The sequence below is a fragment of the Diadema setosum genome, chromosome 10 (genome assembly GCF_964275005.1).
Source record: "Diadema setosum chromosome 10, eeDiaSeto1, whole genome shotgun sequence".
NCBI lineage: Eukaryota > Metazoa > Echinodermata > Echinoidea > Diadematoida > Diadematidae > Diadema > Diadema setosum.
This window is the reverse complement of record NC_092694.1, coordinates 23,416,285-23,438,551: the sequence shown is the minus strand read 5'-3', so window position 1 is coordinate 23,438,551 and position 22,267 is coordinate 23,416,285. Positions and strand designations below refer to the sequence as shown.

Genomic DNA, 22,267 nt, shown 5'->3' with positions numbered 1-22,267 from the left:
AAAACGAACGGGAAATTTTCAACACTGACTACAGTGTAATTTTCATCAAAATGTGTTCAAACCTGTGGTTAACACAGTTTTTACTTTTATAACATTTTAGTGTAGAGTTCCAAGATTTAAACTGCTGAGAAATGATGGAAAATTTCAGTAACAGTTATCACTATTATAGTTAAAGATTTTCATCACACAAAAATCCTTACACTTATGGTATAGTAATCCTTGATTATATTTTTCCCAGGAACATATATAACATGAGTGAAAATGAGACTCGTACGTTGCACGTCATTTGCACAAGCGTTGAATTCTGCCTCCACAATTTGACTGACTGTGCTATAAAGTCTATACAAGTTTTCAGCAGCAACAACACCACTCAGAGTAGTGGCAAATCATTTTGGGAAAGTAATTTTGTGATAATCTTAGTATCCAGATGCTTTTTTTTTTTCAATTTCCATCCACAAGGGGTTGAGCATCATATATTAGGATCACAGTTTTTGACAACCATGCTGTAGTTTTTCGGTTTTAAAACTTCAGCTCTTTTTTGAGTTGCAGTAATATTGTTGACATTTCTTTTTTATATAAATTGCATTTTTAAACTTGTATGTCAGAAGTGTCTAAGAATTGAAACAGGTTTATGTATTTTTTAGATGAAGAATTTTGAATTGTCAATTCCCCATGTGCATCCCACCATGGGGATGCTCAAAATCAATGTTTCAGTATTGAAATGCAAACAATTGTCTAAGAATGCTTTTTTCCCCATTTTTCTCATAAACTTTCTGTGACAATTTTTCTTCCCTATTTCTCAGACATGGTTAGAATCTGCATGTTGATAAATATTAATCTCAATTAAAAAAAAAATACAGTTAGAACACATGGACAAGAGACTCAGGTTTATATAATGCAGTATTGACTACCAGAGTAGACTGTGCATTTGTAATTTACAATTATTTTTTTTTCTAAGTCTAAATGGGAATTGCCTTGCTAAAATAAGTTGGTGAATTACATGTACATCATGGACAAATATAAACCAAAAAGTAAGCATAGATCTTAGTACATTACTCCAAACAGTAAAAGTCTGTTCATGTACATGTAAAATGAATGCAACTACAAATCAGCAGAACATCAAACTTTAAGGGAGAGTACAGTATTGGTTGACATGAGGATTGAGCTTTTACACTGATACCTTTTTTTTTTTTTTTTTTTGAGATACTAAGAAACCAGTATATGAAATAATACAGAGCATACAATTCTAAGAGGAATTTAAAGTTTATTATATGAAAATCAGTTTTGAAATAGCTGACATATCTCAAACAAAGTTAAACAAACAATATCCATTGCCAAAAAAGGTGGAACCCACCTGGCTTTGTTTTACTTTGTTTTGCATATCAGCCATTTCAAAACCAATTTTCATCAAATAAACTTTAAATCCCTCCAAGAGTTACATGCTCTTTCATATTTCATATAAGGTTTCTCATTACCTCACAAAAACAGATGAAAACTTGATGCCCCATCTCGACCAAAACTACTTGATCTTTTTAACTTCAATTGGTCAACCTCACTAGTCAATCAGATCATGGGATTGGGGTCTTGTATACTAATGTACATGAGAACTGAAGGGAAGATGAAGGATCCATAATAACCCCTTGACCACATACAATGGCTACTCTTTTCACAAGTTTGCCAATTATATCGTAGTCTTTTTATTCTGTTCAAGTTAGGGACACTCTTTTTCTAGCCCATTATGGTATAAAATTTCCGTCCCGTCGCACCTACCATTGTTTACATGTGCAGTCCGTCCCGTCGCGCCTACCATTATGTAAAGTCCGTCCCGTCGCGCGACGGGACGGACATTATGTTGGACAATTATAATTTTCTTATGAATAGAGAATTATTTAATTTAGTGTCATGGATATAGAGCCCCACTAATTCATTGATACATCATTGAATATGAGTGACCAAACTCAAGTCTATCATACAGAAAAAATAATAATTTTGTGTCAAAGTACTGAAAAACATGTTTTTTCAAGAAAAAATGAAGATTTTGACCCAATATTTAACTATAATGAGAAAAGTGAATACCAGATATGAATTGCTCCTAGGAAGGGTACTCTATGATAAGAATTGATGTTTCCCCTACTTTTGTAGTTTTTGTGCAAATTACTTGAAAAAGTAAAGTCCGTCCCGTCGCGCAAAGAGGGCGCTTTTCCTGTTTTACCGGTAATTTACGGAAAAGTCTGACGTCAAATATATTAGACATGTACTTTTCTGAAAACTGCAGATTCTCAGCTTTTATATGATATATAACATGAAATACAAGTGTCAATATGAAAATTTTGTCCAAGTGAACACTATTTTTGGATCAGACCCATAGCCCGACCAGAAGCTGTTATGTCACTGTGCGAATACAGCGTCTGACAGACGAGACATGCACCTTCAAAGTGGGGAACCACAACACAACTACAAAACTTATGAAAATTTATACGTTTCTCATAAAAAATGCATACGTTTCTTATAAAAAATGCATATGTTACTCACGTTTAAGGACAAGTTCATCTTTATTAACAAAAGGATTGATAGAATGCTGCAATTGTATTAGTGGAACACATCAGTGAAAGTTTGAGGAAAATTGGACAATCGATGCAAAAGTTATGAATTTTTAAAACTTTTGTGTTGGAACCACTGGATGAGAAGACTACTAAGGCTCCTGATGTCATATGAGTACAACAGTATAAAGAAAATGTAAAGAAATTTCAACATATTTTCACTTTTTTTCGCATTTAATAAAAGAGCACTTGACTTGCCTCTTTCTAAAGGTAATGGGAATAATCCTTTTTTCAAAAGATGAAATTTTGTGAAATTCTCTTTATATTTTCTTTATATTGTTGTACGCATGTGACATCATACACTGCAGTAGTCTTCTCATCCAGCGGTGACTGCACAAAAACTTAAAAATTCAGAACTTCTGAACGGACTGTCCGATTTTCCTCAAACTTCCAATGATATGTTCTGATATTGCTACATTCTCTCAATCCTTATGTTAATGAAGGTGAACTTGTCCTTTAAGTGCATGCTTGTATTACAGAAGGTTCATAAGTCCATAGAGAGCCCTCGCGATAAAGTCCGTGGAACAAAAAAAATGACATTTTCTGGCGCAATCCCTGACCGTCGGGGTTCATCATTGCAGAATTCAAAATGGCGCCTTGACCTCTGCAAATTATGCGCATGCGTGATCGGTAGTGCTCCAAAGCGAGCACGGCGTGTGCGCTTGAGAACATATTACAGAACCTATCGCATGGAGTACACATGTACTGCCCAACGTTATCTGCTGCGGAGAGATCTTTTGCGTGCGTGCGCTGCTTGAGTGTAGCAGCATAGCACGGTCGGTCGACAGCGCGACCTTTTGAAAGGGCGTTCAGATCATGTGACCTCCCGATATTCAAATTTCAAAATGGCCTGGCGTGAAAGACGATGTAATGTACCGTTCACACATGCTGCATATATTATAATCATCATTTTCGGTAAGTTGTAAAATGTGAATTTCAATATTGATAGCATAGACGTCTAGATATGAAGTCTCATTATTGAAGATTCGAATTAAATTAGATGAGTTTGAGGTGACAAAAAAATAATCTAAAGTATCATTACTATCAAAATTCAAAGCGATTGCTGAACTCTCTTCGAGTTGTTCGACTTCGTGTTGGTACTTGTGGGTCACGTTGGTACAGCCCTGTCGCTACTTACAGCGACTGGGCTGTGTATAGAAACTAGTTACTTTGTAATGCTGGATAAGTTTTTACGTGAATTTCAGTGTTAAAATTACCTAAATATCATTATCAAATATTCTTATCACTAATAATCAGGTCTGTTCAGGCAAATAAAAATTAGGCGGTCGATGAGCATGCTTTGCCATGATGAGTAGTTAGCACGTTAGGACCAACCAAGGACAAGGTCAGTTCGGGAAACCCACTCACAAGGGGGGCCCCTCCTTATAAGTAACCCGTCCCCCTTATAAGTAACCCCGTCCCCCTTATAAGTAACCCCGTCCCCCTTATAAGTAACCCCCGGGGCACCCCTTATAAGGAGTCTCCACGCTTTTTTGCAATGCAACGCGAAAATGAAAGGACTGCGGCAATTCGCTTGATTATGTCCATAAAGCTTCACAAGTTTCCTAGTTACTCACGAAATTTGAGCAAAATCGGTTTGAGGCATCATATCTAAAATCATGGATTTAAATGCGATGTCAAACGACCCATGCGAATGCTGAAATGCGAGCGATTACTGGCGTGAGTGTCGCCAGGCGCGGCGGCGCGGCAATGTTTGAGTGCAGACGTGGCGACTGACCTCCGTACTCAGTCGCCACGTCTGCACTCAAGCATTGCCGCGCCGCCGCGCCTGGCGACACTCACGCCAGTAATCGCTCGCATTTCAGCATTCGCATGGGTCGTTTGACATCGCATTTAAATCCATGATTTTAGATATGATGCCTCAAACCGATTTTGCTCAAATTTCGTGAGTAACTAGGAAACTTGTGAAGCTTTATGGACATAATCAAGCGAATTGCCGCAGTCCTTTCATTTTCGCGTTGCATTGCAAAAAAGCGTGGAGACTCCTTATAAGGGGTGCCCCGGGGGTTACTTATAAGGGGGACGGGGTTACTTATAAGGGGGACGGGTTACTTACAAGGAGGGGCCCCCCTTGTGAGTGGGTTTCCCGAACTGAGGTAACCCTAGACATCTATAAGATTTCAACCATTGGCATACAAACTTAAATCATTTCTAAATTAAGTTCGACTTCGTGAAACACCCCCGGGATTGTTTCAGTGTTCTAACCGGTAGTTTCCTGCCTTACGGCGTTACGTTTAGGCCTATACGAACTCACAGGCTACACAGCTCACACTCTTCACAGCTACGACGGACGGGCCGCCGTGTGTGGTGCGTGGTTATGTGCGTTGATCAGTGCACACACGGTCACAAACTTACTGTAGGCCTAAATTCGGAGACTCTCTGGAAATCTTACCTGCATTTATCTTCAGCCGCTCGTTGCTTGTCTTCAAAGTGTCCAGAGAAGATGTTTTCGAAACAAGAACCCTCTCTAGTTTGGTTTTAATGTCCTCCGATAAAGAACCAATGTCCTCGGAGGTCAGAACTGCGGAAAGTTCTTTGAAACTCTCGCCGTCACCCGCCATTTTGAAGCTTGGCGTACGGTGTGTTCCGAACGCCGCTGCTGCGCCGCCGCTGCGCCTGTTGCTGCACCGCTATAACGTTACACGGGGAACAAATGGGAAACGAGCAGACTGAATTTCCCCACACTCATAGATCACCGTTTTGCGATCCATTGATCCAACATGTGTGTGTTCAGACCGTGGTTCAGACCAGACAAATTCGAGCGTGATGCTGTAGGCATAGAGGCTGAAGTCTACATAGATATTTTTCATGATTTTTAAGAAATGTGTGCAAGCATCATATCAGTCAAATGAATTACTGAATTCGGCATTTAGCCAAAAAATATGGTTGTAGATCGAAGTGTCATATTTATTTTGTGTAACTAATGTCAATCTAAGAAAACCTTTCTTGAAAGAGGTTACTAACGAAACGATGGCTGGGCAGCGAGGTGAAGTCAAGGCAATCGCGTCATTTCTAAATGTTGGGAATGTCAAAGTGAACATCAATAGTGAGACTCAGGTATGTAAAATCTTTACAAATGTCACACTGTGATCATATTGAAACTGGTGCGGGTGCACTGCTGGTAGTAGATGTAGCGTTTTGGCTCATAGATTTCACATATGTTGCCGTGCGTCGAGATCGTATCGGCTCTTGATTGACTTTCGGCCCGGAACTCTCGGGCCGATGATCACTCGCAAAGCCCTAGTAGTAGTGCGCCTAGTACAGATTCGAATGCATTATTGCATCAGTGGGTAGTGTGATCACCATCACCACATGTTTTGGTATTAAAATAGTGCCCCTGCTTGGAGCTGCAGCAATACCAGCAGAGCAGAGCTATCAAAGTTTCCCTCCCCCTGAATGACTTCATGAGGTTTTCCTCAAGGGGAAGAAAAAATGTGTCCTATTTCTTCGGACAGGGCGGTGAGTTGGCTCAGTCGGTAGCGTGTCTGCCTCATGATCACGCGGCCCGGGTTCGAACCCGAGTCTGGACTGAGCAATGTTGTGTGTAAGCATACCGTCCCCTCTAACAAGAGGCAAAACACTCTGTCCCTCGGATAGGACATAAAGTGGAGGTCCCGTGTATGAGAGAGTCACAACTCGTGCACGTAAAAGATCCCGCTTCATTCATCCATCGCAAAGAGCAGGGTGTTTAACCCGGTGAAGTGGTCCCACCTCACATCCAACTGGACCCCATGCGTGGAAGACCAGCTTAATGTAGCTGAATATGGGCTATCCAGCCATCTTCTTAGATGGAAATGAACAAACAAACAAACAAACAAAATGAGTCTCCCTGATTTTGGAATCATAAGTTATAACTGTGCTGTGTTAACTGTCTAGTACCTAGCCATCTGTGCTATGCAGCTGTGTGCATGTAAATTTATGACATTCACTTGACAACACAGTACCTATCAGCAGCTGCCACATAGCTTTTGAGTTTTTGTCTTAAGCAAGTTTATCCTTGAATTAATAGTTGATTTTAATGCTGGGCATAGGCCTACCCCAATACTGATGGCAATGATGCTGATACTTATAATATAAGTAATTACAGGTATATGAGGAAGCTTCCATTTGTATTTATAAGAATGTGAATGTTTAATTATTGTTCTGTTGGCTGTCGGCCATGCATGCAGCTACAGTACATGTACATCTGTAGTTCATATGTACATGTACATGTACCTAAAACCCCCCTGTATGGTCCGTACCGTAACTTATGTGATCAGTCTGAATGAATGCAGAGCATGTTCGCGCTGTGGATGTAAGGATTTGGTATCTCGTACTTGGTGGAATTGGACGTGAAATTCAACTTTAAAATTTGAATGTTTTTTTTTTTTTTATTTGAATACATACAGATGTAGTTCAATTTTTGACAACTCGTGCCATGTAGAATTAGGTTCCTCCAATGATAGTGTAGTCCCTTTCTGTTCAAATTGATACTTTTTCTTGATGACTTTTCTTCAAGCATTAAACCAGACCTGTCCGTAGTATGACAACTGATCCACTTGAAGGATATGGAACGTGTGTGCATTCACTACCCATTAATAAATGTACACAGGTTCCATAGGCCAGGCAACATGTTTGTTTATATTTTGTAGAGACATGTTCAATGGTTGTGTAATAACACATTAGCTTGCCCCAGTTATACTTATGTAGATAAGTAAAACTAAATCTCTCCTTTTCCCCCTCACACTGCTTTCATTCAAAATATTCTTTTCATGATCAAGTTCATCCCACAAATGTTTCAGCTTTGTATCATTCTATCACACACTACAGTGCTACTGTGCCTAATATCCACTGCAATCAAGTCGTGTGTATAATCTTCATCTTCTTCTTCCTTGGAGTACAGTCCACCAAAAGTGTATCAATGTACCGGTACTACAGAACTGTAGTGTGTCAACTGGTATGGTGCAGATACATGTGTACATGTAGACAAGTGCCATTAAGATATCTACAAGAACACTATGTGCAGTTACAAAAGCCCCGCATGATTTGCTCGCAGAAATGGATTTCCTGCACCCTCTTTTGGAAAAGCTTGAGAGAAAGGTGCAACTGACAGTGTCCCGTGGAGGATATTTTGCAATCGGGTGGCATCTGGGAAGAACAGCCTGTGGTATGTGACCATGTCACTTACCATTAATATGACTGTTTCGTGCATTGACCCTGTCATTTTCATTTCATGCAAGGCCTGCAGTATCATCATGATTGACAGTTCATTGTATTAGTGAGACAAAGTCGTGTTATTCTTATCTTGTCTGTATGATAGACAGTCTCTGTGACTACTGTTTTGTGCATAAAAGTGGGGTAGGTAAATGACATAAGAGAATACATGTATGGTGTATGTAACTTTATACTATTGTTTCTGCAGACACCATGTGTGCAATGCAACGGAACATCAGTGTCTGGTCTCATGTCGATAGCTGCATACCTGGCAACATGCGCTGGGAGGACAGAACTTGTTGGTCAAGATGCAAGAATGCAGGCACTGATTGGTCAGTGGCTTGAGTACAGGGTCACTGAGATTGACCGGTGCCAGGGAGAGAAAGATGAAGTGACCATTCTGAAGGTGAGAGCTATGGGAATCTTGCTATCTGCTCTGTTGTTGGCTTGAACATACTGTAATTTTTCAAATTCATAAAATTCTTCCATCTAGGTGTTTTTATTTCAACTGGTTGACGAATTGCCCTACATCGACGTAAATAAGCACTGAATTGATCAGTGTTTAACGTAGAGTATTTACGTTGATGTAGGGCAATTTGTCAATCAGTTGCAATAAAAACACCTCGACGGAAGAATTTCATGAATTTGAATAATTACGCAGTACCTGCTGCATCCTACAAGGATTAGAACCAACACTTGCTGTTGGGCGAAAGATGGATCCTCTAGTGGAGATGACGCCTGTCCGGAGATCGGGAGGTCGTAGGTTCGAATCCTGCTGGAGTACGTAGGCCTATGAGTTTTTATCATGGCTACTACTTAAACACTGATCAATTCAGTGCTTATTTACGCCGATGTAGGGCAATTTGTCAATCAGTTGCAATACTGTAATTTGCTCAGTATATTCTTAGTGATAGGGCCTGCCTATCAGTAAACAATGAGCGTCAAGTTCATCAGACCCTTGTCACGTGGCTTTCAGTGTGCTACCATGCAAGGGTGCATACATCATGCTACAACTGTTCACAGTTAGAACACATCCACACACACACACATTTTCTCATGTGTGTGAATTACAGTATGATATGACTTGTATTCAGTTACTCCATTCCATGAATTTATTACATTAAGAAAATGATCAGGAGATTAGCATTCATTTTCACGGAAAGTCATCTATTTTACACATATCCCTCACCCCCTTTTTTTCTATTGCAAATATTTCTATTGTCTTCATCTTTAAAAGGAACTGAACGCATACCTTTCGACGCGGTCATACTTCGTTGGATACAGTTTCAGTCTGGCTGATCTCTTACTGTACTATGGACTTCATAAAAAAGTTGTGAGTACACGCCTGGACCATCGGTCCATTCCTCTACCTTATACTGTAAAACCAGAAGTTTTTGCATGCATCAAACTTTAGAGAATTTTGCGATGAGCCAAGTTTCGCCAAAGTAAAATAAACACAAAAGTGCTTCTCTACACAATTCATTGAATACCAGTGGCAATTCAGAAAAGTTTCATTCCGTGAAAAAGGCGGGCGGCTCCAATTTGCAAAAGTTTAATGCCGCAAGAGACCTTCGGCTCCAATTCGCTATCATTGCGTGCCGCGAATGTTTCTGGTTTTTCAGTATCTTGAAACTGAAGGTGATAATAGCCATATAAAATATCTCTTCATCAAAATTATCACTGACACTATTAACCCTAACTTACCTGGGCTATTTAGCAAGCTTGAATTCCTGGGGGGGGGCCATTATGGCCCCCCCTTCAGATCTCGGCCGTTGATCGCGCGATCGCCGCAAAATTTTGCATGAACATAAAGCCGGATGTAATCTACAAGACTGTTAAGTTCAATTTTCAAAAAATTTGCAGTTTTTATTTTAAATTAATTAATTATGCAAATATATGCAAAAAAACTCATTTTCGTCTATAATTGGCTTATAAAAGCTTATGGAATGCTGATTTTTGTTTTAAATTTTCCTAGTGACATTCCGAACATTTGTACGTAAAAAGAAAATCAGTATCAAAATTAATTTCCTATGTTTTCTATTGTTTTATCATTTTTTAATGTATTTCTTTGTTTTTTCGAACTTTTGTTTTTGTTGTTTTTTTCAGCAGAATTTGTCATACACATCTTTAGAAGCATAGCTATACTAAAATACATTTATTTCAGCCATTAAAATTAAAAATATGAATCTTTATATGAATTAATTGAAAAAACACAATTTGTATTGACTTTGTACACAAAATCACGTTTTTGAGCAATTTTGGGGTGGACAAACATTTTTTGAAGGGGCGTGGCTTCGGAACGGTATGCCCGGTCGCGACAAATTTGGTCTCAAAAGTTGCGCGAGACTTGAAAGTAAAAAGTCAGTGAGCGGCGCGGTCAAAAAATTTTGCGCGGCGGAATGGTCGCGGAATTTGTCGAGGGGGGGGGCCATTATGGCCCCCCCCCCAGGTAAGTTAGGGTTAAGTGTGTGGGTCTTGTGTTCATTATTTATTTGTTTCTTTTATTTTACAGCATGATTCAAGGAATCTTTTCAAAATGTTGTTTTCTGTATATGGCAGTCTTAAAGAGCATTCCTTAGGGATGATTTCTAAGAGCTTTTTAGTCAAAGTTTACTGTCAAAAAGTACACAATTTTAGCAGAATGTCATCCAACTTAATACTGTATAGTGTTTTGAATTAGTGGTCTGTAATGGTGAACCTAGCATCAAATGCAAGCACAAAAAAAAAGGAAAAGTTTTTTTTCTAAATAGAACGTCATTGATTTTAGGCTCTAAGCTGTCAAGACTGCATGTACCATGAACCCCCCCCCCCCCGAAAAAAAAAAAAGTTTTGATGTAGACCACCATCCTGCAAGTACATGTATATAATATACTGCTCAGCATACATAATTCTCTGCTGAAACGTTCTCATGAATTTTGTCATATGATCTGTTGACAGAGCGGCCTCACATACCAAGAGAAAGAGAAGTACTTACACTTGTCAAGATGGTTTGATCATGTGAGTATGATGATCAGTATCCTTCAGCGATTTTTTTGTTGTCAGTGTTACAGTTAAGTAAGGCTTGGGGTTACTTTGTAAGTTCTTCTTGATCATGAAGCTCACAAAAAGAAGAAAGGTCAGTTCCCCATAATTTTGTCCCCTTTTTTCTGAATTACATTGCTGCTTCCATGCTGACTTGTCGTGAACAGAGGAGTCACATAAAAAACCTTAAAGAGATGGTACAGTATTGGTGGAGATGAGAATTGGGCTTTTAACTTTTTGCGAGATACCAAGAAAACACTTATAATACAGTACAGAGCATACCATTTTAAGAGGAATACAAAGTTTATTTGATGAAAATCGGGTTTGGAATGACTGAAACATCCAAAAACAAAGTAAAACAAAGCGATCGTAATAAAGTGTGGGTCCCACACTTTATTAGAATCATTCTTTTTTTGATATTTCAGCCATTTCCAAACCAATTTTCATCAAATAAACGTTCATTGAATTCCTCATAGAATAACAGTACATGCTCTTTCATATTTCATAAGGGGTTTCTCATTATCTCACCAAAAAATGTTAGAAACCTGAAATTAGGTGTCAACCAAAACTGTATTTCTCATTGAAGTCAGTTATCACTATTGTAGGATCAAGTTCTTGCCCTTGAGTTTTAAGTTGTCGCATCAGCAGATGTTTTTTTTTGTTTGTTTGTTTTTTTCAACTTTATTTTCCCAATTCACATGCTGCTTCATATACCAAATACATGCATAATAATGAATAGTACATTATGGAAAAAATAAATAACATAGAAAACTATGGTATAAGAGCTTGCCATTTACTCACATGAAAATCTAGACGATTCTTTTTCATAGCTATGATACGTTCTGTATTTTCCAAATGCTTCATAGAAAACAGAAACGGACTTAGAGTTGGAATGATATTTTTGATTTTACAAGAAAATCTGAAATATTTTGCATAATAGATAATTGTATTCACGAAATGTCCTCTTTCAACATGCAAAGTTCCAAAACAGATTTTATACAGTAAATAATGTCCACTATCAATCAACAGCATCCGGTAATGCAGAAACACCTGTTTGAAATACCTTAAATACAGATGATAACGGTGTAATTACATGAAAATATTTATTTGTTCATGGATGCCATAGACATAATACTGCATATTAGATAGCTATCATCAGCAATGTAATTGATGGGTGATAGTGCTATTTGAAGACACCTTAAAAGCATTCCAGATATATGGGGAAATCTATCTGATTTTTGGCCTCTCACTTCCACAGTTATTTGCAATTCTTTGTGAGTTAGAGTTAGCACATGTTTTATGTAGCAGAAGAATATTTACAATGTTGGTATATGTACAATGTATTTGTGTGATACACACACAGTTTGAAAATTCTTTTATGACACTTCCTACATTTCACAGGTGCAACGAATTCCAAACGTCAGGCAACAACTGGCAGAGGTTCCCTTCACACTCAACAGACTCTACCTAGGTTTTGTACCTCACTAATACAACTGTAGCAAGGAGAACCCATTCTTAGGAATGAAATGCTATTTTGTTAAGAGTACCATATTCAAATGAGGGTCAAAATTTGATCAAAATTGAGACTTAATGTCGGTGATCTGTCAACAGTTGTATCCTTAAAACGAGTCATGATCATTGTGGTAATTATTTAAACAATGAAATTCATTCAGATATGTTAGGTAAGACACACTGATTGATGGGTAAAGATAAACAGATGTGGATAGATAGAAAGATAGATGGGAAACTAAGAGAAAGAGATTAGATATATTTGAAAGCATATCTTCTTTCCAGTTGGATTTCAGCAACAGTGCAACAATGTCAAAATATACATATGGCCCATGGCAGATCTTTATCAGAGTCGAGAAGAGAGTCGTGTATTCATTTATAAATGAATGACGAATTATATAATTTTTTACCAGCAGCAATTGGCTTCTTGCGCAGTCCGTGACTAAGGCAGCTATTCATCCTATCAATTCATCGGAAGGATACCATTGTGGTAGAGTTGTTACTCAACTGGCATTAACATGGCCTGACTGTCTGTGATACTCTAAAGCCAGAAATGTGCGTGTGCCATTTCAATTTCACAAATTTCACGAGAGCCAAGATTTACAAAATTAAATGCACGCTGCAGTTCTTGTAGACGTCATAATGATTTGAATGCCAGTAGCAGTTCATGGAAATTTCATGCCGCGAAAAAGGCTGTCAGCTCCAATACGCAAAATGTCATACCGCAAAAATATTGTGCTTTACAGTACAATGTATTTGAACCTCTGCCCCATTTCTTTATCAGTCTCAACTTCAGGTAGTTTTACGAGTCTTATTCAAAGTATTTTTTTTTTTGGGGGGGGGGGGAGGGAGGCGAGGTCCTAAAAGGTAATAGTGTTTTTTTTTTCCCAAGAGCAATTGTAACGTAATTAGTAGGTCATCTCACTAAAATAGATATAATATTTGTGCATCTAACTCTGTTATATGGTCAATCTTTTGGTGACCTGTTTTTGTCTATCCTGTCAGATCATTTGACTTTGGTGTTGGTTTATTTACTTCCCAGGTGAACACATGGGACAGCCATATATGTTTTTAGCTTTTGATGCCATAATTTATCCTACCTTACAGTTTGATGAGTGGTTCAATAGAGCTGCAACACCCAACATGTTTATAATGGCATTTCAATCAATTGTTACTATACATGTAATTCATTATCTTACATGCACCATTTGTGCAATCTCATGTAGATTAAGTTTCCTTTATAACCACGTTACAATTGTAGTTTGGTCACCAGTTTTCCTAACATGTGATTCACAAAGTTGTTCTACACTGTACTGTTCCATTGTGATATGAAAGGACCAATACTCTTCCTGCTTATTTTTTATTGTTATTTTTTTTCCCTCAGATGTGTGTGTGTGTGGGGGGGGGGGGTCATAGATTAAGTGAATGTGACATAATAGTGAAACTGTGTTAAACTAAGCTGTTGGCAAAACAAATTCCAGCATCTACAAGTTGTGCCTGATTTCTGCGCGAGCATTATACATAAACAAACGTTATGAATGCAAGAAGGTTCTTGACCTGTGTATGGGAGATATGTGGATTTTGTGAAATGTTGGATGGCAGCAAAGTACATCTTAGTATAGATTTTGATCTGTTTGATTATTTTCATTTCTCATGTCATGTAGTAATTATTAAAAGAGTGTCTGTGGATGAGGGACGAAAGTCAAATCAATGTGAAATAAATACATCTACGGATGTACTGTATTTTACATCAAGAGCCACCCAAAGAGCAGGGAGCACAGGGTTTACCGAAGCAATGGATTGCTGTTGTTTGCAAAATGTGTGTGTGTGTATGTGTGTGTGTGTGTTATAATGTCTTCACAAAATGTTTGCCTCCAAATAAAAGAAGATTCTGGAATTTTTAACATACAGTGCACTTCCATTATAACGAAATTCCGGGTACAACGAAGTAAAAATTCAGGTCGCAAGATTATCCACTTTATGTATATTTATTGTTTATTTGTTCGGTGATAACAAAATTTCGATACAACGAAAGAAAATCAACGGTCCCGAGGACTTCGTTATAACGGGAGTCAACTGTATTATTTTGTGATGACTTAGTTTGCCTCAAACTAAAGAAAAAAAAAAACTTTATTATTTTCTCTTTTTTTCCAAATAAAATTTACATGACATTTCTGTCCACTTGTAAATCGTTTTTTGTAACATTGTTTTATTCATTATCCAGGGGTATTCATATTTCAAGACTTTAAATGCCAGTGCATGATTCTTACAGTTTTGGGGGAGGGGGGAAGGGGACGGATGAAAGAGTGGAAATAAAGAGATGAAGGCTGTTTGCCCTTTCTTCATGTACACTATGTTCACTTGGCACTTCTGCCTGGTGTAGAAGTGATGTCAATTTAAATGAGATCATAATCAAGCAATAAAATCTACATATGATTGTACAGCTGTATTTGGATAGTCAATATGACTTTTAGTGTAACTGTGATGGTGCATGTTTTGTGTATGATCAGGAGTAAGTCTGTATCGTTGTGTGTCTTATAATGCACTTTACAGTTGAATTGACATCCTCTAGGGTCCACTGGAATCACTAATGTTATTACAGTGCACTCCCGTTAAAACGAAATGCTCGGGACCAGCAGTTTTCTTTCGTTATAACGAAATTTCGTTATAACCGAACAAATACAATACATGTATATAACAAAAACAAGGAAACAACAAACAAATAACAAGCCTAATTTCATTTCCGATCTAACGGACATTTAGGTGTATCAGAATCTGTGTGTTTTGTAGTAAACAACCTTCAAAACAATAGAACGAAGTTTATTATTTTGATTTCAGATTATTGTATTACAATCACGCAAGTTCTCGAAAAACGTGGGTGACACACAAAGCGAACACACATAATCAGTTATATGAAGCGTTCACCCATGCAGAGACGCTCTAAATGCTTGTTCCGCTGCGAATTTTCGAAAGCGATCTGCATTTCGTTATAACGGAACACATTTCTTTTGTTTTTCTTTGTCAGTGGCGCTCGGAAAAGACTTCGTTATAACGAGAATTTCGCTATAACCGTGTTCGTTATAAGCGGATTTTGCACCATAGACTTTAATGGCGATAATTTTGGGACCCGAAGTTTTACTTCGTTATAACGAAATTTCGTTATAACCGTCTTCGTTGTAACGGGAGTGCACTGTACTACATTATGATATCATTTAAAAACATAAAAGATGCAAAGAAACCGCACTCTTTCAGGCATCCAAAATTACAAATGTACATGTACTGTTATAATGAGGATCTGTTACCTCAATGTTAGTTGTAAAAGAGAGTCTACTTGTCTGTATAAGAACATTTGTAAATACAAATGAAGAGTTTGTTCGCAAAAACCGATAAGTCCATATTTGCCAAATGGAGATATTTGCGATTAAAGGTCAAGAAAAATAGAGAGAATAATGAGAAAATTTTTGCTTCTTTTGACCATAACTTCAAAAATGTACCTTGATGTAGTGACCAATATATCATTTAAAAGGTATTATTTTGTACTTTATGACAGAGACCGCACTTCAAAATCTTCAAAATGGACTTATCGGTTTTTGTGAACAAACTCTTCAAATGTACTTTCCTCGTAAACTGTATGACGCAAAAAAAAAAAAAAGAGAGACTCGTGATCTTTATTTTATAACAAAAGAACATATCGTGTGAGTGTGTGGTAGTGGTGATATTTTGTGTGCGTTTTCTTGCAAGGGTGCCTTGACAATGGTTGTGTGCTTTTGACTTAAATAAGAAAAGGCATCCATATACTGTACTTGTGCGTTGGATAAAGCTTGCTTTAAATATGCAAATACGGGGGAACCTCGTTATGATAAGGACCTAAAATTCATGGCGATGACCTTGTTATACCAGGTTTCTGGCTGTAGTTTGTAAGGGTACAACAAAAATGAAAAGAAAATATAAAAAATAATCATGGGGTCTGCAAAATCACCTTGTTGGCAAGTGGGGTTTGTTACGATCTCTTTATAACGAGGTTCCACTGTACTTGAAAAGACATACAATACAAGGTGAGTTACAGCTTTACCCACTTCGGACACAATCACTGTCATCACCAAAATTGAGTTTATTCTTTGGTCCGAATTCACGAAGGTGGTACAATCTTTGTCCATGGTTTGAACCATGGACAAATGTATGGGGCGCCAAGTGTAACATGGCCTATTTCGTTGCGAAATCAGTCATTTCGTCGACTCGTTGACTGATTTCGCAACGAAATAGGCCATGCGACACTTGGCGCCCCATACAAAACTACGGTCTTTGTTCATGGTTTAAACCATGGACAAAGATTGTACCACCTTCGTAAATTGTGTGAGTCATCACTTCATCCATTGTACCTAATTTTCACGAGGTATTAGCTGGTATTCAAGTTTACGGGGGTTACAAGGTTACTTTGTCTTTATACAATTGTACTTAGTGCCGGTAGTTGAAAAAAAAATGAATAAAAGTTCAAGTCTACAGTATATGTTATTTATTGTCTTTTCGAGTTTTTGCTGTTGGTGCGTAATGTATGTAAAGTACAATGTAATTCCAGCGTGCATTTGAAAACCCTAGTACTCATGCCTAAATGTGAGCAAAGCTACATACTGTATTTGCGATAGATCTAAGATTGTAGGAAAAAGACAAAAATGCAACCATCAATTTTAACTCGACAAGTCCAAGAAATCGTACGTGTTTCTGTGGCGTAAGGTTGTCTTTTGATGATTATTTTAGCTATTAATGTTTCACAAGGCTAGAGAAAGACAAAACAATGTGTTTTTCATACGGTATATAAACTGTTGATACTAATTGTACACCTGTTCATTTGTTTTCTGCAGCAACCTTACATGAAGACTCACTTGTTGGGTTAATGAAAAAAAAAGAAGAAAGAAACTGAAAATTAAAATTGTGCTGAATGGAAGATATGTACAGTTTGCATTATTACTGTGGGTGGTGGTGTTTGTTGTTGCTCTTGCTCTTGCCGTCGTCGTCGTCGTCGTCGTCGTCGTCGTCGTCGTTGTCGTTGTCGTTGTCGTTGTCGTTGTCGTTGTCGTTGTCGTTGTTGTTGTTGTTGTTGTTGTTGTTGTTGTTGTTGTTGTTGTTGTTGTTGTTGTTGTTGTTGTTGTTGTTGTTGTTGTTGTTGTTGCGTGGATTTGTTTTCTTCAGTTTTGTTTTTGGTGTGTGCATGTGTTTACCATGACAGGGTTAGGGTTAGGGTAATACATGTACATGTAATTGTGGGCAGAATTTATGTTTGGCTTAGGGTGCAGATATTTCATGGGAGCAATCGTTAAGGAGCATTTGTCATGGAACCGATATTTTATATTTAGATGATATGCTAGAACGCAGAGCAGAAAGTTGGCCAAATGACAAATAACAGCGCTTGATGTGTATACAAAAACGGAAAAATGCAAAATGCAACTTTATTTTGCAATCAGAAAAAAAAAAGAAATGAATCTTGACCTTATATTCTTGACATCAATTGGTCACAGTTACATAAAAGTGTGATAAACTTAATAACTGACAAACTGGAATTTTTAACGATTAATTTTGAGTGATAGACATGTGTACATTCAACGCTGCTCAAGTCGAATGCATTTGAATGGGGAAATAGTGTTCTTACATGATATCACTAAGCTCTTTAATATATTTTAATCGACAGCAGTTATTTATGCTACTTCGAATCGTGCAAAGCTGACTGTAATAATTCAGATATGTCTTTTTACAAAATTTCAAGAGAAAACAAAAAAAAATACAAAATGCCACATACATAACAAAAAGGAGAATCGTATAAACACAAGAGGGATCAGCTATAATAATGAAATCTTGTTGGTGACGCATTCGAATTTTATGAAATAAGGACGACAAATGCATGCACACTACCTTAAGTACAACTTTCCAGAAACTTTGACCAGTTCACTCGGTTCCCCACCAGGTCGACGCTGCCTGCGGACCATTCCAGATATACACTATAAAAATGTATTCTGTGTATTATCTCTCGATACTTGTGCAAGATTGTTTATTATACAAGGTGGCAACATCGTCACGGTCAATGTACAATGTATATCCCAAATAAACACCGATTCCTATTAGTTTAACAATACGTGTATAAGACAAAACAAGGGGACATGTCGAGTCATTTAAATCATAGATAATGAAATAATCGAAAGTGAACACGCATCATCGGTCCCCAACTGTGTGCGTTTAGAGTTGCAGTTTAAAAAGACGGAAGATGTGTAGCGCGTCACGGGTAGCGCGGCTTTGAAGCTCGTAATTTGTATTAAAAAGGACACGCCAAATATCGCATCTTTCATAAGTTATATGCACGTCGACTTGTTTTATCATTCTATTTACGTTACACAAATATTTTGCTTGCTTCTGAAGAAATACTACGACTCAGTCGTGATAATGGAAGACTTGATTTACATAGTAACACATTTGGTCTATACACCTGAAAGCCACCGAATACGCGATGAAGAAAAATCTGGGTTACGTGCATGATAACGCCATATGATGATAATACAAATTCTGATATTATGCGTAATAACTATGTATAATATTATCTACAAGTGATATTCCAATAATTCAGGAAATATCACAAAGTATATGTATGTCTATTACTGTCAAGAATTAATGCAAACAAAGGGAAACTGACCAGAAATAACGTCAGAACTGTTTACTCTATATTTTCTTTTTTTTTCTGGATCACTGATCGCTATTAGAGATCCGTGTTCTGTATACACAAAAAGATTAGGTTTAACTTCACCGCAGAGGGCGCAAGCTGGAAGAACAGGGAAGCATTTTGGCGATTGGGACAGCACTGCAACAAAGTCACACTGTGCAAGTTGGTGTATTATAGATTCAAGGCGCTAAACATTGATCATTGTCATTATTTGGATTACCTCCACTTCTGCAGCAATATACAAATGTTCATGATTGATCACAAGAGCTTATAATTATGATTGTCATAGTTTGATGACCCTGGTTAATATCAGACGTCGTGAACAAAACACAGTACATTGTACCCTTATTTCGCTTGAATCGCTGTGTACACATACAACATAATATGTCAAGGGCTCAATAGGAAAGCTAGAGAAACATATATGCATGTGTATCCATGATGTCATTGCGGATTGTTACATAATATTGTTATCATAACTAAACTGACATCATCCCGCCTGCAAGATGAAACGCATTGGCTGATATACTGTGCCATACCGTAGATAAATTTATATATAAAATTACATCATATCAACATCTTAGAACACAAATTATAGTTTAAAAAATGACTGAATTAAAAATGTCATCTCGTGATAATCCTTTCACCATCACCACCACCATGCATAAGGCTGTAATTATACACTCATACAAAAATGCAGACATTGTATACTATCGACGGAACTAATGGTAGACGTAAAGTGTAGACCTGCAAACAGGTGCATGACATGGTGAAAGATACGAATGGCCGTGACTGCGTTGTCTGATGAGAAGGCTAACATTACTCTCTTCAAAGCGCGAAATACCCCACTATAACCCCCACTGTGCTCCGCTTGTATGTATAAGATCTGTAACGTGAAGTGACACGAGATCAGAGTATTATAGACTTCGATGAGTAGACTTAGCCGCCATGCCTGAATCAGTATAAATGTTATATTCACTCTGTGTAAACTCTTGTCACAAATATATACCGACAACAGTATACATGATTTCCAAAATACGTTTTTCCGAATTTAGTTTCAGGAGAAAAGGTAGTAATCATCTGGTCCTTATCCTCGCTGATTCAGTCTATGTAAATCCAGCAGTGATATATGAAGACTTTTGTCGCAAAATGAGCTCACTCCATTCTTGTTAAGTTGAGATACAGTATTTGCGATTAAAGCTGCAAAAAAAAAATAAATAAGAACCATACGGGATATTTTTAATCATAACTTCAAAAATAATATACCTTCTTATGCAACAAGTGAGGTATCACTTAAAAGATTTTATTTCGCTCTATTTGATAATGAGCTTATACTTTCAAATATTTATGGCAATTAGCTCATTTTGCCATGAAACGCTTCATCTGCTCACTCAGTCTTGGACCAGGCACTGATAAAACTACTACTGAAAGATATAAAGAGTTTGTTCGTAAAACGAATTAAGTGCTATTTTGAAACATCTTACGGTAAGGTCATTACCAGATGCAGCAAAATAAAACCTTTCCAGTAATACCTTACTTGTAACATATCAAGGAATATAAGATCCAATACATGAAGTTATGCTTAGATATATCCCATATTTTCTCATTATTTCCTTTGTTTTCAGCAGGTTTGATAGCAGATGTCTCAAATTTACAAGAGTGGAGTTAACTCATTCTGCAATGAAACTCTTCACATGTTTCTGTTATTTTTTATATGAGTATAATAAACCTATCTCTCTCAATGCGCTAAAATGTTCGCTATGCTATACCTTGAGGAGGAATTCAACTGTAATATTATGTTTAAACTGGCTTTGATACTATCATCAAGCGAATAGAATGATATGGCAATTTCACCAAAGACAAAATCCGACTATTCAGAAGTTAAAGTGGGTATCAAAAAATCACAATTGTCACTTTAAAGTAGGAAAATTCTCTTATGGCAGTAACCTCCAGATAAACTTGGGCCATTGTTGTTGTTAATGTTGGGATGTTTTTCATGAGCACAAAAACACTCATCCAGCAAAACGAGCAGGCATGAATGAATGTACACTGTAACGATATCTTTAAGCACTGAAACATTGTTACAAAAATACATCATTGGAAACGAAGATTTTACACATCAAGTTGTACTAGTACTGCTGAAGATCATAGCAAGAGTTCGTAAAAAGGAAAGCAAAACAACATTCGAGAAAGTATAACCATTTGTAAATCAAGCGATAAGAAAATAGAGAGATACAATATTTTTTGAAAGCCTTCGGTAGTCAAGATCACAAGTATTTTGAAAGCTCAAATTTATGTAGAAGAAGAGACATCGGTATAAGGGTTTTCATGTACTAAAAGATACAAGAAATTCCATCATGTCCCATGCATGAAACTGCGGAACACCATTCGCCCATCACAATACCTTAGCCCCGTGTAATGAAAAAATCCTGGACCACCTCATTTTTGTATATATTTTGTAATTTGTATATATATTAAAAGAAAAAAAAATCTACTGACTTACTCTATTGTGTGCTTTTACTTAACGACACACGGGAAATCATTATGACGACTTGGAGCAAGGCCATCATTGCGCAGTCAGAACTATAAAGAACATCACAAAACTATTTTGATTTGAAGCATAGGTGTATTATTAGGGTACAGTACTATACTGGCAGGCCAGTAGTGAGCTGGAGCGTACTGTAAATTAAAAGAAATAGCATTTGATATAAATCATAACAACCCCTTACCTACATCCTGCATTTTTTAAACAAAGGGATCGTACAGTTTTGGTTGAGACCTAATTTCAGGTTTATAACATTTTTTTTTTTTTTGGTGAGATAATGAGAAATCTCTTCTGAAATATGAATGAGCATGTAATTCTACGAGGAATTCAACGTTTATTTAATGAAAATTGGTTTTGAAATGGCTAAGATATCCAAAAAAGAGCGATTCTAATAAAGTGTGGGACCCACACTTTATAACGATCGCTTTGTTTTACTTTGTTTTTGAATGTTTCAGTCATTCTAAACCCGATTCTCATCAAATAAACTTTGAATTCCTCTTAAAATGGTATGCTCTGTAAGATATCATAAGTGTTTCCTCGATATCTCGCAAAAAGTTAAAAGCCCAGTTCTCATCTCCACCAATACTGTACCATCCCTTTAAACAAGCATTGAATAGATGTATATATACCAATGTATTACCTTTTTTTTTTTTTACAAAATATAAAAAAAGACTCGTC

General features: G+C 37.2%; 2 protein-coding genes across 2 annotated transcripts in view; one reads left to right on the top strand and one right to left on the bottom strand.

The window, feature by feature from the left end:
- LOC140234495 (nucleoprotein TPR-like) overlaps positions 1 to 5,207 on the bottom strand; it is an 86,352-nt gene extending 81,145 nt beyond the window's left edge. The window contains exon 1 of the mRNA XM_072314536.1: positions 5,014 to 5,207. Within this exon, the coding sequence (XP_072170637.1) occupies positions 5,014 to 5,182 (169 nt within the window). The 5' untranslated portion in view covers positions 5,183 to 5,207. The remainder of the gene's footprint in view (positions 1 to 5,013) is intronic.
- A 204-nt stretch (positions 5,208 to 5,411) lies between these two features.
- LOC140234207 (eukaryotic translation elongation factor 1 epsilon-1-like) lies at positions 5,412 to 13,145 on the top strand. Its single transcript, XM_072314271.1, has 5 exons — positions 5,412 to 5,678; positions 8,023 to 8,220; positions 9,052 to 9,147; positions 10,752 to 10,811; positions 12,237 to 13,145. Exons 1-5 carry the CDS (start codon positions 5,592 to 5,594, stop codon positions 12,321 to 12,323), a joined length of 528 nt encoding a protein of 175 aa, XP_072170372.1. The 5' UTR covers positions 5,412 to 5,591; the 3' UTR covers positions 12,324 to 13,145.
- Positions 13,146 to 22,267: the final 9,122 nt, after the last annotated feature.

What these genes read in the sequence shown, in the direction of transcription:
- LOC140234207 (XM_072314271.1), top strand. Translation starts at nt 5,592, where the DNA reads ATGGCTGGGCAGCGAGGTGAAGTCAAGGCAATCGCGTCATTTCTAAAT. An exon ending in ACATCAATAGTGAGACTCAG is followed by an intron (nt 5,679 to 8,022) that starts GTATGTAAAATC and finishes TTGTTTCTGCAG; the next exon opens with ACACCATGTGTGCAATGCAA. An exon ending in ATGGACTTCATAAAAAAGTT is followed by an intron (nt 9,148 to 10,751) that starts GTGAGTACACGC and finishes ATCTGTTGACAG; the next exon opens with AGCGGCCTCACATACCAAGA.